General features: G+C 45.8%; 1 protein-coding gene across 4 annotated transcripts in view; it reads right to left on the bottom strand.

Moving 5' to 3' along the window:
- Positions 1-4,350: 4,350 nt before the first annotated feature.
- The window catches only part of SMKR1 (small lysine rich protein 1), a 119,581-nt gene continuing 104,305 nt past the window's right edge, over positions 4,351-19,626 (bottom strand). For all 4 annotated transcript variants that reach the window (XM_086937547.1, XM_086937526.1, XM_086937540.1 and 1 more), the window contains one exon: positions 4,351-5,053. In XM_086937547.1, the coding sequence (XP_086793673.1) occupies positions 4,790-5,053 (264 nt within the window). In that variant the 3' untranslated portion in view covers positions 4,351-4,789. The remainder of the gene's footprint in view (positions 5,054-19,626) is intronic.

Genomic DNA, 19,626 nt, shown 5'->3' with positions numbered 1-19,626 from the left:
ATACCGATTTTGACAAGGGTGCAGGGGGTGTCACTTTGACACCCTCTAGCACCCCCAAAAAAGATTCGGGGGCCATGTGGCAGGCATACCTGCCCTAAGGGCAGGTCTGCCTGTCATATGGCACAGGTGTGCATGCACACATGTGCATGCACACCGGAATCGGTATTTTACCATGAAGTTGGATTTCATGGTAAAATACCGATTCTGTAAGGCTTGTGGGACTCAGAAGAGTCCCACCTACATCTCATTGTTACCGAATCGGAAAAAATACAGATTCGGTATTTTACAGATTCGGTAAATTTACCGATCAGTAAATTTACCGAATCTGTAAAATATGTGGCCCTACATACCATTTTGTGAATCTCGGTCTGTAACGGCCGAAAATACCGATTTTCGGCCGTTACCGACCGACCTACATCCGGCCCCTAGACTCTTATTATATATGGTACAACATTACAGCCTATTAAATCAAACATATGAGAGATTTGCCTTGGATCACAGAATTTTGTGAAGCCGGGGTTGATCTCAGATTTTCTGCCATCAAATGGAAATATCTTTATTTCTGCTGTTTTACATTAAAGGTTAATGCTTTGTCTTTAATTCTTGGCAAATTAGGTTGAAGCGTGGGTGGCGGGCAAATGCTGCAACTGTGCACTTTTCACTTCAAATAAGGACTGCTTTGCATAATCCTGCTTGCTCCTCTGTGACCCAAATATTTCAGATGTATGCAGAAGTATCTTAATCTGTCACACCACAACAGAAAATGGTTTCCAAACATTTTAAATTTTGTACTTTATTTACCAGTTCCAATCGCCAATTGTTGAAGAGCTGCTTTCTTGTAAGGAAGGCAAGTGGCATTTTTGTAACTCTAGAAATTCAATAGTACTGGATATGGCTATGTTAAATTGAAATAAGTGGTTACCATTTCCGAGGTATGGGTGGCTTTGTTTTTTTGCCCTTCTCACAACCACTTACTGCAGCTATGTTGCAAAGTCTGAACTGTACTGTATTAACACACAATAACACAGGTTAACTATGTTGTTTTGATGCTCTTAAGTCTGGGAAACTGATGTAATTCAGAGTAATGCTATCTATGAAATGAAAGATCATGTGTGCTTACCTTGGGCTCGCTCTTTCAGGATGAATTACAGTGAACAGGTAAGCCCACAGGTCATTGTTACTGAAACGGGTAGGTCAAGCAGGCTGTGTCTGGTGCACCATGTTGGCAGTGTAAGATGTCTAGAATATGCATTGGTCTTATTAGTGAAGAAAGTCTAGTGTAAATTTTGATTACTGGCAATAGTTTGTGGTATTGCTCTCTGTTCCTATATCTCCCCACTTGGGTAGTTTTTCTATGTAAACCAGTAATATTTCCTCTGGAAGGCCAATATTTTCTTGAAAGTGCTAGTTGCGACTGGAATTGCATGTGCCTTTTTCTTGTGAGTTACCTTTGTCATCATTTCCATGTCATCTTTGGATACTGTGCAGCTTACACTTTATGTTGATGTGGGGCTGATACCTCTTTGAAATGTATGATCCATTCTTTGTGTGGACATTCTGGTGATACTGATTCCAGGGTGAGCTGTCAGGTTGCGCTAGTAAATGTGAGGGTGGTTCAGATATAGTAATGCCAACAATAAGTACATGAGAGATGTCTGCTGCTAAATGTGGAGGTAACATTTTAGGGGTCAGTGTGTAATTTGTAAAAAATATAAACGCAGAGTTCCAAACTTTTTCTTAGGGTCCTATTGCTGAATGCCAAGGTTGCCATAACTTTCTTCTTTCACGACCCTAAAATTGCTTATTCTTGCAGGTTGATTTTTCATTCCCTTTTCTGACTTCATCATTATTTTATTATCTCTCTTCTTTCTTCCCTTTCTGTCTTTCTCTCTTGCTTTAGGTCATGGTTTGTAGATGAAAATGAGCCCCAATCTCCTAAAATTAGTGCAGGTGGGTAAGGCTGAGTAAGAATACTTCACATAGGAGAGTGGTCTCACGTCTGGAGAGCGCAGGCAGCTAAAGCAATCACATCTACATGCAAATGTGCATGTATGGAATATTATACCTGGGCGAGTAGGCTGGCGTTAGAGTTAGTTTGTTCAATCCTTGGGAAGAGAAAGCTTTACGCTGAGAAAAGGCAACATTGTTTTATGTGTAGATTACAAAAGTGTGGATCTTCTGGCTAAATCAGATGGGCTTGCATGTATACTTGAAATGTGCTCATATGTACTCATGATAGATCTTTTAAACATATATGTGAGGGCTTAAGCTCTGATGTCCCTTCTTGTAATGCCACTTCCTGTAACGTCAATTCCTGTGATACCAAGTGCGATAGCACGCACTGTCATGTCATGCGCCGTGTTGTCATGCGCCGTGATGTCATGCGCCGTTATGTCATGCGCCGTTATGTCATGCGCCATGATGTCACTTGCATACTGGTTGACTAGGTTAGTCCCCCCACTTCTTTTTTTTAGGAATTGTACCCTGCCCATGACCATTTGCATAGTGTCGTGTTTATAAGTAGGAAGCTTCTTTCCAAAGAACTCCACTATGCCACAATCTCGAGAGAGTGCTTGGCAGTACAGTAGGGCCATGGAGGCTCTGCAATACTATTTGTTGGGACGCAAATTTCTCTTGTTCACTGATCATGCCCCTTTGGTTTGATTGGCCAGGCACAAAGACTCAAACCCTAGAGTGCTGAAATGGTGTTTAGCTCTCCAACCCGTTTTTGTTTCAGATGCAACACTAAGCGTGGTAATTGCTACCCCATGTGGATATTCTTTCCCGGGATGCGGCCTCCGAGTGGAATCACACTCTTAGATAGGGTATACTGTACCAGGATCCAAGTTCTGGCAAGGAGAATTTCAATATGGCTAATGATAACGGGCCATAACAGGACGAAGGCAATGTGCCCGTAGTTCAATACGACTAGCCACCGGAAAGAGTGCAAGAGGATTAGAGAGGCGTGGCATGATTTGAGAAAGGGAGGCCGGAAGCTGCCAGCGAGAAGGAAGCTATGAGGAGAAGAGCCCTGAGGTCCTCCCAGCCACAGTTCGTCCCCAGAGCCATGGCTATAGGACTGTTTTGTCTCTTTGTATTCTCCCGAGGCCAAGAATCTAAAATGACAAGAAGACCCAGGCCATTTTGTGACACTACACGACTCAAGAAGAAAGAACAGGCTTTCTCTGCATATTCTTCGTAACAATGTCCTGACACCTCTTTGGGATTACAGCCTATGACATTTCCTAATAAAATAAATACGGTTTACGCCAAACTAAGACAATGGTCGCCTGGGACTGATCTGTGCAATCTCAGTTAAATTACTACATCCGTTGAATTGGTGGTTCAGCTGGAAATTGGAAGCACCACATGCTACATAAATAAACACTGGGCTAAGGGAAAAGGAGATGTGTCCCCTCACTATAGAGTGCTCTCCCAGCAGTGTCAGCAGGGTGCGAAAGTTCAAACCCTGAGGAGGCATCAACATGAATATCTAAAAATAATCTATTTGATTTAATTTATCAAATAATAACCAGATGTCTTGTTAGCCTGTAATACTTTTTTCAGTTGCAAAACCAAACTAAAGAGATTCATCTAATATGATTTTCTCAGATGTGATTGTGGAACATCGATGATCATCTAAATATAAAAAGTTTTAATGATGTGGTTTTCTTATCCTAAATATCATAGCTCATCCAATACAAATTCCTCAGCCAACACGTGTTGAGTAGTAAGGTTGCCTCCGCGGGCCAATGTCAAGTTTTTGTCTGACTGCGCAGCCACGGATGAAACCTGTCACTCTTTTAATGACCTGTTCTTAGCTGAGAAGAGATGTTCCATCATTAAAATACTGAGAAGTGTCCCCCACTGACCAGAGGAACAACAAACGTTCTGCATCACACATGTGCACTCTGAGCTAATTAAAAGTTGCAGTGACATAGATTCAAAGACGTTGGACTTTCTAAAATTCCAGTCTTTTAATTTTCCAACATCTGTTCTTCAGCAAATGTAGGAACATTAAAATATTGACCGGTGTCATTCACCACTGATGGATGGCCACATGCCTTTCTGAGGTATAATACTGTAGGTTACCAAGCCTTCATCTAATCACTTGGGTGCTGATGAGTGTTCACGCAGATGTGTGCGACGAAGTGTAGGTTCTGAGTAACAGCAGTGACAGAGGAAATCTGAACAATAAAAACTGGCAGCCAATAGAAAGCTTTAATTGACAGTACTCACTCTCTTGGGGCAAGAAAAGAGGGTACATGACAATCAAGTCAAAATTGCAGGAATATACCCCCAGCCACATAGTACAACTCATAAAGAAAAAATAAAACACTTTTTGAAATGGGTAGGCGGGCCTTTTATTGTGTCCTAGCAGACATAAATTGGAGAATACGTAAAGACATCAGAGGTCTAACAATATCTAACTTCGTAGAGTGTGGCAGGGTGTAGGCAAAGCACCGAGTGCAGAGAAGCAAAAGGCAGCATCTTTTGCTGAGAACAGTCAGTTCAATAGAATTTAATACTCCAAAGAAAACTGTATTGCTGCAGCCTCAATTAATTAAATGCTAGGACTCAATGAACAAACATTTTACTGTACTGGACATGGCTATTTCACTTGGCACTATCGGTCTCTGTTGTCTCCAAGTCAATCATTTCATTATTAGACAAACACTGATCTGTAAAATGCCCTACAATAGGCAAAGCAAGGCACTTCCAACATTGGCACCACCGTCTTTGATTTTTGGTTCAATCCTTGGGCCCACTGTGTCATGACCAATCCACACTATTTCTTCTTTCCCTTCTTTCCCTTTCCTTTCTTTTTGGGTGCCCCTGCCCAGCCGAAGCCTCGAAATGTTAAGCAGTCTGCTGCATTATGCGAAATATAATAGGCGTTTAGCATGGCAGCTGGACTGAGGATATCCACTTCTGCTGCAGGGGCTTTGGTCTTCTTGGACTTCTTGCCTTTGCCTTTGCCTTTTCCTTTTCCTTTCCCTTTCCCCTTACTGCTGCTGCGGGATTTGCTCGATCCTTTGGGACCTTTCACTGGCTGCAAAACAAAGTGACAGAAATAAAGTCAGGAACTTGAAGACAAAACCATTTAAAGTCCTGAAAGTTACAACATAAGACATGTAGGAGTCTGTAGGCTTGCAAATAAAGTAGATCTCATGAGTTCCCATCTGATGTAATTGTGTAGGAACAGAGGCTTTATCTAAGAGGAAAATAAATATCAATCAAACCATGTTGCACACAGCATACTTTGATGTTTTTGCTGTGACACAAAAAAACAGGACCCTTTTAAATATATGGCATAAATGGAAACAGAAATTAAATAGGAACGATTTCTGCTGGTTAATACCGGCACTCTTGAACTGAGCTTTCATATTTAGAGCTCAGTTTGTTATTCCCTGCAACTTAGTGGGAGGCAGCTGCTTCTTAAAGGTGTAGACACCTCCTGCGATACATCCCCTGGCGCCACACAGGTTTCCAGCACTTCGTCCAACAGAATATTCAAGCTGAATAAGGGGGTGACAAGTTGGTAACTGCGAAGTGTTTTGGCTCTACCCATTCCTCATGCAAAGGGGTTGGTGTCATAATAAAGTACATATTAATGATAATGTATAAGATTAACAAAGTTCCTACAGTATGTCAATGCACAATGGCTGAAATGTAATTGTAACAATGTTTAGTCTTGAAACTACACAGCCCTGTCAAAAGAGTAGACTAACAAGCCAATAAAAAGTGGTGTCCAGAAAAAGGCCCTCTTATTCGCAATCTCACTTCCGGGTTGACTTATCAAGCAATTTTACAATTAGGCTGATGGGGCTTGTAAAAATTCACATCAAAGTGACACAACCAGTGATTTCTGTGTCATTAGTATTGCAGTTGTGCTCTTGGGATCTCCTTAGTCCTGTATATCACCTATTGGTTGACCTCCCAGGCGCTGTTCTATTAGCAACATTGCTATTAGCTTAATGAGACCAAAGTAATTACGTTGTACTCATTAAATGTCACCTCCAGCGACTTAAAATAGAATCCCATAGGAAATAATGTTAAACTAGAGTAAATTACTTCAACGGTTTTTATATAAAATGAATTGAATGTTAGAAAAATTAATATAATTAAAATATATAAATTTCTCATCAAATATTTTAACATGCTTTTTTAATTTAAAAGTAAATGTGACTAAGTAAATAAAATATTTAATTAAAATTAAACTTTATACAAATTAATTATTTAAAATGAATGTTATACATTAAAATACTGTTAAAAGTGTTATAGCATTTTTTATTTTCTTCATTTAAAATATATAAAATAAATTTACAATAACATTTACCATAAAATATTTTTTGTAATTTTTTTAAGTTTAATTAAAAAAACTATGCTCCCTGTACTTTACCATAAGGAGATCTCTGCTCCCAATGATTTGCAATTAGGTGTCTTTATATCACTGTAAGTAGAAGAACTGGTGAGAGATCTGTTGAGCATTCTATAGTTGTCAATTTAATGACACCTTTTCTGCACGTCTTAGAGCAGAGGCCTTCAAACCTTTTTCCTCTAAGCCCCCCCTAAGACAAAGTTTTTTTTTTTTGGGAAAACCTTTATTAATACTTCAACCACTTACAAGTATGGGCCTACAACCATCAGGGCTGGCCGCTAATCAATATCATCGCAACAAAGCAATTAGAACCAGTCTCGGCCTCCCGGGAGGCAAATACAGCACGACTTCAATTAAACCTGGCAGCATAACATACTATACGAATAGCAGGATAATAAAGGTTCCATTTTATGATATAAAGATAGAAGAATCAGGTGCCATACAATACCCCAAAGGTGCATAAAGGGCGGGCAAAACAATAGGAGGTCCACAGTTTGTTCGATATCATTCAAAACAGTGGCGCTGAGTCATACGATACAGGATAAACAAGCATACAATTAATATTCGCACCAGTGGAGCGCCCGCCCGATGGTACTGAAGTACCGTGAAAGTATAGGCACAGATAAAAAGTCGACAGTTGACAAAAGAATAGACCCACTACGCTGACGCGAAGAAGAAGAAACAAAAGAAAAGGCAAAGAAAGAAAAGAAGAAAAAAAAAGGCCATAGAAACAAATGGTAAAAACAAAATTCCCCCCCCAACCCCCCACCCTGCACCCCTGCAGATGACTACGGCCTACCCCCCTAGCAGCGTGCCTGTCGCCCCGTAAATGAACCCGAAATATAGAAGTAAAAAGGGAAAAGAAAGGGAAAGAAAGAAGGGACTAAAACCCTGCCCAAAAAGGAGAAATGGAGGAGGACTATGTCATACGCATTCCCGGACTCTCCCCCCCGTCTTAACGAAGAATCCTCCACAAGGCTGACACGATCAAGCTGACCACAATAAAACAGTACATCAGGGGAAACTAGAAATCCCGCCCCGGACTCCGTTAACCAAATAAAGCAGTCCCGTTACCGATAAATCAATATTGTGAAACCTCAAACAACAGTCTCAGCCTTGGCCCCGTCTATCAAATTTGCTGATCCCCTCCGAGAAGTAGAGCCCCACCATAAAGTTGTCAAAAGTCAAACAGAAGTTGTCGAAACATAGTCTATAAGACGAAGAAAAGATGGCAAGTCCCAAAGTAGACGCTCGAGTCCAACGATGCCCCTTCTGGACTCTAAGACCAGGCACTATACCATTCGCCATCTTGATGGACCAGCTGGGAAGGGGGTGCGACACAGTCCCACACAGATCACAATTACGAGCAAACGTCTCCAAATCGGGAAAAGCAGTGAAATGTTCCGCCAATCGCAGTTCCAAAGATTCCGACTTTGTAGGTGCATCGCCAATCTCCACATGTTCGAACCGTTCCACTTCTGTAGGGGCATGGAAAGCTCCAAGCAACGGGTCAAATTGCACCGCTGGGGTAGCAATAGGGAAAGCAACTGGCCACCGGGTCTCAGGCGGCAAATCAGAGTCCGGTCCCGATCCTCTAATTCCGTCCGCCGCCAACATCAGATTCCAGGCCTGGGTCTTCATAGTCGCCTGGAGTGCCTCAAGGGCCGCCATCACTGACCGCAATGACGGGCCGCACTGAACCCGCTCCGCCGGGTTCCGCATAGCATCAAGCATATTAACCCCCACGGAGAGGCGCCTTCCCCGGGGTAAGATTAGGCGGAGCAGGAATGGACCGTGAGGGACCGATCATCAATAGGCGTTAGTGCGCACCAAGTCTCCGACCCAACAGCACCGGCGCTACGAACGCCAGGCCCCCGGGTCCCGGACCCTCACACACACCACCTCGGGCGTCACTCGTCTCCTCACCTCCGGTACAGTTCCAGGCAGCAGTTTGGCAGCAAAGCAATCATAAAGATGTCAAAAGTTCCATGGACCGGACCCTGCCGCTCTCTCCGGTCCGCTGTTGTTCAACTAGGACCCCGCTAGACCAACACTTGAGACCCCGGCTTCCAGACTGGGCTAGGCCTCAAATTAAACCTCGGCATAACTCCACTCCACCATGTCGGAAAAATCTCGGGATTGCACCATCAGTCCGCAGAGTAGTTCATGCACCCGGATATGGGGCGAGAAATCAGGATATACGACAGGATCTTTGAGCGAAAGACGGGGGTCAGCGGAGCCGGGAAGCTATGCGGCCATCTTGCTTGCTGTCGTAGCTCCTCCCCCTTAGACAAAGTTTTGAAGTTGGTTCCCCTAACAAAACTATATGGCAAAGATGTGGTGAGTGGAAGGGGGGATGATAACAGGGGACTGAGGATCATGAGATCAGTTCAGGTGTGTTTTTCTGTACCCGTTATCCACACTAAATATGAAAATGCTACAGCATCAAATAAGAACAGAACTGACCAAAAACACTACTGCCCATAATTGAGGTGCTGTGGACCCCAAAACACTCCACCTTCTATACTAATGGTGGATGTAGCCCTAAGAAGCAGATTATCTCTTCTTCTTTCACTCCTTCCCCACCATGTCTTGACCATCATTTCAATCTCGAAAGAAGCCCAGTGTCTTTCTGAAAGAAAATGAGCTACTACATGTCGAACCTCTTTTTTGTACCAAGAGTGCCATCCGCCCTAATGCTGACAAGGAATATGAGTCCCTATGTCCACTTTTTATTGTAAAACAAAATCATAATTGTGATTCAGTGGGATCCTGGGCAAAAGTGTTACAACACCTGTTTTACTAATGATAGGTACTGTTTGCTGTTGCCTCTGATGTTTCTTAACAACAAGGGCTCCCAACTCACATCATCTCTCTCCCTCCCATCTCTCATTATCCCTCTCCCTCCCATTTCTCACTGTCCCTCTCCCTCATCTCTCTGATGCCTAAATCAAGGTGTCTCCTTTGCTTAATTTTTCCTCCTCTCTTGGGCCATTGCCTTAAGGCTCAAAGAAACTCTGTCACGGCAAGTATGCCAGAGGCCTCTAATGCAACTGAGGCACCAATGATACTTACAGCTCTGCAAAGTAGGCTGTCTACTATGCCCACTCAACAGGGCCATTACTTATAGGCCAGTTGCCCAATGCAGGCTTTCTACCACTTTGTGTAAAAAACAACAGCAAAAATGCACATTTAGGCCCCCACGCCCCGTTCCTTTGCCCTGTTCCATGCACAACAACTGTGACCTGGGCCCTAATGCTAGCAAGAAAAATTTACCCCATGTTCTTTTTCATAGTAGGACTGCTATGTCACGGGGCTCCTGTGCTGTGAAACAGATAGCAGAGAACTAAAGAAATTAAAGCATTTCCCCATCCTTGTGCCCAGTATAAAAGGGCTCCGTTTTCTCACTCAAAACCCAGTCTTATTTAGTAAATTGGGTTTAGCGTGAGAAACATTGGATGGTTGTATGGGAACTCCCATGCACCACCCTTGGCATGCCCCCATGGCGCAAAGTAATGCGCAGCAGCGCTGTGTGCTGCTGCGCATTACTTTTACGTTATTTCCAGCGCTATAAAAGTTTAGCGCTGGAAAATAAATTAGGCAAAAATATTTTGCGCCATTTTGCGTCACTTTTGTGATGAAACACAACACAAAATCTTAGTAAATGTCCCCCCAAATGTCCCTGAGACTTCAGAACAGGGAGCAAGCTCTACTTCAAGCCCTTGGAGATCTTCTTCAAGCAGGATACACAGCACACAGCAGTCTTTGTCCTCTCCTTGGTAGAAACTGCCAGTGCATGCCAAACCCAGACAGCACACAGCAAAGGGGCAGTACTTCCCATTCTATCCTATGAGACAGATGGCCTTTCAATAGTGAAAAACGAAATACACCGTATTTCACTATCAGGACATGTCACTAACATCAATACATGTCTTACCGTTCCTACCTTTCACATACACTGCACCCTGCCCACAGGGTTACCTTGGGCCTACCTTAGGGGTGACTCGCATGTAATAAAAAGGAAGGTTAGGGCCAGGCAAGTGGGTGCATGTGCCAGTTTGAAATGGCAGTAGAGACGGCGCGTAGGTCTACGACCCCTTAGAAAGGCTGCTGGTGTGGGTGGCACAATCAGTGCTGCAGGCCCACTAGCAGCATCTGACTGGGCACAGTAGTAAATCAAACACGCCAATCATGGTAACACTAATCCATATTTACAATGTACAAAGGGAGCACTTGCATTTTTTCACTGCTCAGCAGTGGCAAAGTACCCAAAGCATCTAGACCAGCAAAAACAAAATCCAGCACAAGCAAAAATACAGGAGATACAGGCAAAAACACAGGGGAAAGCCACACCAAGGATGGCAGAATTAACACGTGTCCCCATCCAGCTGAAAAGTGGGGAGAACAACCCACCCTCCTGGGAGTTCTCTTCACTAAGGTGGGAAAATCTGGACAGACCATCAGCATTGGCATGCTCTGTACCAGGGTGGTGTTCCATCGTAAAGTCACTACCCTGTAGGGAAATGGACCACCTCAACAGTTTCGGGTTCCCATCCCTCATCTGCATCAACCATCTGAGGGGCCTGTGGTTAGTCTTAACCCAGAAATGGGTCCCAAACAAGTAGGGCCTCAGCTCCTTCAGTGCCCAGACCACAGCAAAAGCCTCACAATCGATCACACTCCACCTCTGTTCCTGAGAAAGTAACCTCCTTCTAATGAAGGCTAAGGGATGGTCTAGGTTCTCATCATTTAGTTGTGAGAGAACAGCTCCCACACCATGCTCTGAAGCATCTGCCTGCACCACAAATTCTTTTGAGAAGTTGGGTGCCTTGAGCACAGGCGCCATGCGCATGGGAGATTTCATGGAATCAAAAGTTTTCTGACAGGTGTCAGTCCAGTTCACCTTCCTGGGCTGCTTCCTGGAAGTCAGTCAAGGGGGCAACAATGGTGCCAAATACCTTGACAAACCACCCAGTGAGACCTAAAAAGGCTCTCACCTCTGTCTGGGTCTTGGGGTGCTCTGAAGGCCAGGATGGTGTCAATCTTAGGCTGTAGGATTGCCACCTGGCTGCTTCCTACCTGTTTCCCTAAGTACACCACCGATCCCTGCCCGATCTGGCACTTGCTGGCCTTGATCGAGAGGCCTGCCCTCTGCAGAGCCTTCAACGCTTTCCCAGAGGTGCTGCAGATGTTCCTCTCAAGTGACACTGAATACTGCAATGTTATCCGGTTAGGCGGCACTGAAATCCTCCAGTCCAGCCACCACCTGGTTGGCCAACCTTTTAAAGGTGGCAGGGGCATTCTTCAACCCAAAGGGCAGCACCTGAAACTGGTAGTGCCCCTCTGGGGTTGAAAATGCAGACCTTTCCTTGGCCCCATCGGTTAAGGCAATCTGCCAGTACCCAGACATTAAATCAAACATACAAAGGTACTCCTTGCAGCTCCCAACCGATCGATTAGCTCATCAGCTCTGGGGATGGGTTGTCCGTCAGTCCTGGTGATGAAATTTAGCCCTCAGTAGTCCACACAGAACCGGAGTTCTGGCATGGCACCGGGTGCGGCAGGCTCTGTGACCAAGACCACGGGGCTGGCCCAAGGGCAGCCCTAGTGCCAACATCTTGGAGACTTACTCCTTGATGTTAGCTTTAAACCTGCCAGTCAACCTGTACATTTTGTGTTTAACAGGAGGACTGCCCCTAGTGTCCACATCATGAACACACTACTGAGTGACAACTGTGGTTAGGGAGAACAGAGCGGCAAACTGCCTCAGCAGCTGGCAGCAGTACCTCTGCTGTCCAGGGTTAGTGCATGAGAGAGGTTTATACCGTCCACTGACCCATCATGTTTCTTAGCAGACAGGAGGTCTCCTCCATTCCATCATCTGTCGCTAGGAGCATGTCCACTTCGGACCTCTTCAAGTGAGGCTTGAGGCGGTTCACGTGAAGCCCCCGCAAAGGGTTCCTAGGAGACTGATAGTCCACCAGATAGGTGACTTTACTCTTGCGCTCCACGACCTCAAAGAACCCAGTCCACTTGTCCTTGAGCACACAAGGCTCCATTGGAGCCATTACCCCCACTTTTTGGCCAGGCTGAAACTCGATCAGAGTGGCAGTCTGATCATCCCTGCGTTTAATCTACTCCTGGCTGGCTTCCAGATGTGCCTGACCGAGTTGCCTGGAGTGCTTATTCTGGTTCCTGAAGGCCTGCATGTAGCTATATACATCTTGGGGAGATTTACTGGGAGTTTTCTCCCAGCCTTCTTTGACCAGACTCAGGGGTCCTCTTACAGGTTGGCCATACAGGAGTTCAAAGGGACCGCACCCTAAGGACTTCTGCGGTACCTCTCTGCAAGCAAACAGCAAGCAGGTTAAGAAGACGTCCCGTTTATGCCTCATGGGTTCCGCAGGACCCATAATCATGCCTTTTAGGGTTCGGTTTAATCTCTCAACCAGCCCATTACCTTGGGGGTGGTAAGGAGTGGTGAACTTATAGGTAACACCACACTCCTGCCACAATCATTTCATATACTTGGATATGAAGTTTGTACCCTGGTCGGATTCCACTACTCTGGGGAACCCAACATGTGAAAAGATCCCCATCAATGTGCGGCCCACCACAGGGGCAATTGTGGTCCAGAGAGGGATAGACTAGGGGTACCGGGTGGCATGGTTCACCAAGACCAGGATGAACCTGTTGCCCATGGCTGTCTTGGGGTTCAGTGGCCCCACTATGTCAATACCCACCCTCTCAAAGGGGGTGCTGACTACAGATAAAGGCTGGAGAAGAGACTTGCACTTCCTCCCACTCTTACCACTTGCCTGGCAAGTTTGGCAAGCCATATAATTCATGTCAGAGTTCTTGCGCATTTGAGGCCAGTAGAAGTGGGTGACAAGCCTTTCAAAGATCTTGTTCTGCCACAAATGCCCTGCCAAAGGCACATCAGGAGCTAGACCCAGTAGGAAGGCTCTGAAGCACTGGGGTACCACCAGTACACAGGCTGACCCGGGCACAGAAACCTTAGGCACACTATACAGGAGACCATTCTCCCAGAGGCACTCTGAGTTGTCAGCTGTAACTACTGGGTAAAGTACGTTGGGGACCACCTGCTCTTCATACACTACCTGACAACTGACAACTGTCACACTGGCTCCAGTGTCTCTTAGAGCCTGCATCCTAGGGCCATTAATGGTCACCCACTGCCTGTATTTCACAGCTGACAACTCAGAGTGCCTCTGCAAAGTGGAATAGGTCCTCTTTTAGTGTGGGGGGCTCTCAGGTACATTGAAAGTAGTTGTGAGACCAGCCATGTCTGTTGACTGTCTGCTTTGTAATGATCTGGAGAGTTCCCCTTGGGAGAAGGGGGAACACGTCTCATCTGGAGAGTCTTCACAAGGTCCACAAAAATCTTCCTCTGGGGATGGTTCCCCAAACTCCTCTTCCTCTGGCATGAAATCTTGGTATTAACTGTGCAAGGAGAATAACCACAAAGCAAGGGATGCCAATTGCTCTAAAGCTAGCACCAAAGAAACTACTACTACTCCCCATAAGGCAACTAGCGCCACTAGTACCAGTAGAAGTAATAGTAGTACCCCCAAGGGATTTGTAGGGTTAACCTTGGGTGCTGAAGTGGGTCCTGGTCTAGTCAGAACACTCACTCAGGCTGTCCTTGTCTGTGACAGTTGCATGGAACTTGCCACTTTACTTGTAAGTCCCACTAACTTGGGCAAGTACAGGCAGCAACCTCTGATTAATGGTCAGGAAGCTGTGGCATACAGGGACGCAGGGGAAGTGTTACTATGGTGACAGAGAAACGTGCGTCTCCTGACCAGAGCATACTTGGTCAACTTTACCAAGTGACCAATGCAAGCAATGTCAAGACTGATTATTCCTTGGCAGTTGTGAATCTCAGCTGGGGAGGGGTAACTGGCCCTAAAAGAGTTGTTTTTTCCCCAGACCTACCTGTGAACTGTCTGCTCTGCAATGACTTAGAAACTTCAGCCTAGTCAGAAGTGGAGTTCAGGACACATGCAGAGATGGTGGAAATCTCTGCCAGTGTATTTGCTGGTACTAGGGATCAGGCCAAACAGTTAGGCAATGAGGGAGCACTGGATCCTAGAGAAATGGACTAGTTAGCTCCTAAGAGAAGGAGCAGGAAGAGTAAGGAATTAACTCCTCCCAGACTCTGAGTGAGGATCAGTCTCCTGAGGGAGATGACCTTAGTCCCTGTGAAGGACCTGTCTCAGAGGAACTTGGGCCTGACACGCAGAGTTCTTGTGGGCAGGGGGACCTTCCAGGGCAGACTTGAGTCTGGAGCAGAACTCCGGCCCCTCTCTTCAATAGCTCAGATATCAAGCTGCTGCTGGGGAGGCAGCAAATGTCAGTGGGTCCCATGGGATCTATTGGGTAGATGGGCTTCTGTTTTCTAGGTGTAGAGGCCCCAAGCCTGGTGCCACTAGGAGGTTGGTTAAACCTTAAAAATTCCGAGGTTTTCTTTTATCCGTAGCACATGACATTTCACATGCTTGTCCCTGACTTTCTTTGGCCCCACATATCTGAAGACACCAAGGAGTTTTATTGCAGCTGACAAACCTGTAAATCTGGTGGTACTACTAAGGCCCCCTTAATTCCACTTTCAGTGGTTGGGGTTCCCTTTGAGAGGGTGGGATAGACATTGTTGGTCCCTTAAACCCTCCAACAGCATCTGGACACAGTTACATTCTTGTGGTGGTGGACCATACCACTATGTATCGAGAGGCTATTGGTTATGATGCAGTCACATTCTGATATTTGAATGTGTTCAGTTTGTATAATTCTGCCAAAGATTGTAAGGCAGAGGGAATTCCATAGAGATCAGATGCTCCTAACACCATGGCGAGGACTGACGCCCGGTTATGTCTATAATAAAGTCTAATTGGAAATACACAGTTATGGTGTATCGTGAGTGCTTTCCTCCACAACATTTTGGTGACAAATTGGACTCTGTGGTGGAGGAGGATTGCAGCTGAATTGGATTAGGCACAACCTGTGAAGAAGGCACATCAGTGAAATTGGCACGGGTGAGATGGTCGGACCTTGACCATTGGATCTGGACGATGCTTGCAAGGTGTAAATAACTTCATGGTTCAAAGTACTGTGTATTCTTTGTTTTTGAACCCCTCCTTACCGTCTCTCGCGGTTGGGGATTGCGCGACACGGTAAAACTGAAATTTCAACGGTCGCAACTTGGAATTCCTGCGCAAGGGATCCTGGTGAGTGCTGTGCAATCGAGATTTCAAAGGCCGCAACTTGGAGTTCCTGCGTGAGCAATCCTGCTTCATGCTGTGCACCTTCAGCAGTGACATACACCACACAGGCACGCCACAAGCTCTTTTCATATGCATCATAAAGGAAACTAGACTGCAACTCATACGGCACTGCGTCTCAGCTGGAACGTTCTGATGGAAAGGCTGATGGGGAAGCTGACACGGAGGACTCTTCGGCACACATGTAACAGAGGATTTTCCTGTGCTGTCTACAAGCAGCACATTCAGATATTTGTGTGTGTTCTGTTTGCATGGATCTTTCTTAGATTGTAAGGCGGAGGGAATTCCATTGAGGTCAGTTGCTGCTGACACCTTGGTGAGGACCGACACCAGGTTGTGTCTACAATAAAACCTAATTGGAAATATACAGTTATGGTGTATTGTGAGTGCTTTCCTCCACAACACTATTCCACTTAGGACAACAACAGCTTCTGTGGTGGGTAGGGCCCTTCTGGGAGTCTTTTCCAGAGTGGGGTTGCCTAAGGAGGTCTTGTCAGACAGAGGTACAAACTTCATGTCTAATTACAAAACTTCAATGTGCAAAAAGTGTGGTGTAAACTAATATTTTACCATATCCTACCATCCACAATGCAATGGGCTTGTTGAAAGATCATGGCACTACCAGAAAAGCTCAGACAAGAATAGGGTGTCTTACTACCCTGCCTTCTCTTTGCTTACAGAGTGATTCCTCGGAAGGAGGTGGGCTACAGCCGGTTTGAACTTCTGTTTGACCATCCAGTTACAGGTCCAATGTGTCTGGGTAAGGAGGGCTGGGAGCAGTCTCTCAAGCCTCCTTAACAGGGCAGTGTCGACTATGCCCTTGGCCTGCATTTATGTAGGAGAAGTGTGGCTCACTGGTTAGAGGAGGCAGACCTGGAAGCAGAGGTCAGCCAGGGACCAGGGTTCAATTTCCGGCTCGGCGGGGTCTTGAGTCCTAAAATGTCCATGGACTCGACAATTCTCGCTCCGGTGCCTACTCGATTCACAGGTTCACATTCTGCGACTCCTGGCAATAGCTTGCTTAATCTCCACAACGGCCCCTCGCGGCGGGAGGCCTGGCTTTCACCTTGCGGATACCCTGCCGGGGTTATCTCACAGGGGAATACCAGGACGGGTTCCCTAAGCAAGCGCTTAGAAACCGGTTGGGGATTTGCGCTATATAAATTCCTGTACATTTACATTTACATTTACATGTATGGCTGAGTACACGAAGAAGGCCAGCAAAAACCTTGAGGCCATCCAGGAGCTTCTGGAAGCTTGACATGACAAGAAGGCTGCACTGACTGTTTACTAGCCAGGACAGAACGTGTGAATGTTGGAGCCTCTGGCTCCAGCTGGTCTCCAAGACAAGTGGAGTGGCCCCCACACTATCCTTGAGAAAAAAGGTGAGGTCATCTACTTGGTTGATCTAGGTACTCTAAGAACTCCTGACAGAGTTCTTCATGCTAACACCTTTTATTGACAGGGTTGTCATGAGCTTGCTCATGGCAACTGATGAGGGACAGGAGGAAGTGAGTGACCCTCTCCCTGATCTCCTCTCTCAGGACCCTGTTGATGGGTCAGTTGATAGAGTAGCCTTGGCAGGCAGCATCACTGACCAACAGCAAGCTAATTGTAGGCAAGTCCTCAATCTGTTTCCCAACTTGTTCTCTCTGACTCCCAGTCAAACCACCAGATGTACCCACGAAGTGGACACAGGTGACAGTCAATCAAGACTAAAATCTACAGACAGCCTGACCATGTCAGAGACTTCAGCAGGACTGATGTCCAAAAGATACTGGAGTAGGGCGTCATTTAACCTTTGGATAGTCAATGGGCTAGTCCTGTAGTCCTAGTGCCAAAACCTCACGCCCAAGATGGTAAGACAGAGATGAGGATTTGTGGAAACTATGGGGGATTCAGGGCAGTGACTAGGACTGATGCTCATTCAAATCCCAGGTCAGATGAGCTGATTGATACTTTGGCCTCAGCCAAGTATCTCAGTACATTTGACCTGAACTGCTGGCTACTGGCAAATCAGACTCTCTGAGGATGCCAAGCCACAGCCAAAGCCAGCATTTTCAACCCCTAGTGGGAATTATCAATTTATTGTTATGCCTTTTGGTCTGAAGAATGCACTTGGCACATTTCAGAGGTTGGTGAACAAAGTTCTCACAGGTCTGGAAGCCTAGAGTGCAGTATATCTAGATAACATTTCTATGTCTTTAGCTCCACCTGGGAGCATCACCTGGTCTACTTCAGGAATGTTCTGGAGGCCCTGCAAAAGGAAGGTCTCACTTTCAAGGCCACACAGTGCCAGATAGGGCAGAGCAAGGTTGTGTACTTAAGCCAACTTGTAGGTGGAGGCCAGGTTCAACCACTAGAGAGCAAAATCCAGATCATGATGGACTGGATTGCTCCCACTACACAGACTCAGGTCAGAGCTTTCTTGGGCCTCATTGGGTAAAAAATGAGGTTTTTTAACACCTTGTGTGCTCATGACGAGCTCAGTTCGTCATGACTGCCGCGGCGCTCCCACGCGGGGATAATTCCCCCTCTATGCTGAGCATTCTAAACAAATGGGCGTGGTCATGACTAGCTCAGCTCGTTATGAGCACAGCGCCACCGTGCAGCGTGATGAGCTGTGCTTGTCATGAGCACCCCGGGGCAGTGCACAGCCCCCCTCCCCAGCACTGTGGGGGAAGTAGCCCAGCAGCGAAGGGGTTAAAGGGTATGGGTGCATAGTGACTACCCTTAATGATCTCACCTCCAAAAGAATGCCTAAGAAAGTTCAGTGAATAGTTAGCTGTCAGACGTCACTGATGACCTGAAGCAGGCCATGTGCACAGCTCCCATTCTGTAAAGTCCTGATTACTCCAAAACCTTCATAGTCCAAGAACATGCTTCTGAGATAGGGGTATGTGCAGTTCTATTACAACCTAATGCAGATGGCCAGGAACAACCAGAAGCTTTTATTAGCAGAAGGTTGATTCCCAGGGAGAAGCATTGGTCAGCTATTGAAAGGGAGGCCTTTGCTGTGGTCTGGGCCCTGAAGAAATTGAGCCTACACCTGTTTGGCACTCACTTCATTGTTCAGACAGACCATAAGCCCCTCTTATGGCTTAAACAGATGAAGGGTGAAAACCCCAAACTTTTGAGATGGTCTATTTCCCTACAGGGGATGGAGTTTTTTTATGGAACATAGACCTGGGAGTAACCATGCCAACGCATATGTACTTTCCAAATATTTCCTTTTAGAAAATGAAGACTCAACGGGGCATGGTTAGTCTCATCTCCTTTAGTTTGGGGGGGAGGGGAGGGGGTAGCAAGGTTTTTCTGCTTTCATGGTTTCCACCACTTTTTGCTAGAATCAGTCTGTTTTTGTTTTACTAGTCTGACTGAGATTCTACTAATTATGATCCCACTCACTATGCTTCCTCCCTAATTTGCCTATGGTAAGTACTTCTGTACCTCCACAATTGGCAAGTGGTGTACCCTTGTAAGTCCCTAGTATATGGTACTAAGGGACCCAGGGCATAAATACACCAGGGGTCTCCATTGGGCTGCATCTTGTATTGTGCCACCGAGGAGTGACCACTCAAACTGTGACTACAGCCTGTGTGAGTTGGTGCCTGCATCTCTCACACAGATATAAGTTTCCTTACATCTGCGGTCACTACACTTAAAAACTATAAGTCACCCCTCTGGCAGGCCTTTCAGTCCTGAAGGCAGGGTGCTTGGTAATAATTTTGAGGGTGCCCCTGCATGAGTAGAACACCCCTACAAACACTGGAGTTGATTCTCCAGGTTTTTCTAAGTGGAGTCAGCCATTTTAATACATATAGTAGACATCAGTCATTACGAGATGTCTAACTATATAGTGGCTGCACCGAACTCGGTCATGTTTGGTATTAAACATGTTTGAATCATACCGCCATACCGATTCCAGTGTTGGAAGTATGA

Source organism: Lissotriton vulgaris, chromosome 1_1 (genome assembly GCF_964263255.1).
Source record: "Lissotriton vulgaris chromosome 1_1, aLisVul1.2, whole genome shotgun sequence".
In the NCBI taxonomy this organism is placed as follows: Eukaryota; Metazoa; Chordata; class Amphibia; order Caudata; family Salamandridae; genus Lissotriton; species Lissotriton vulgaris.
This window is presented reverse-complemented; position numbering and strand designations above follow the sequence as displayed.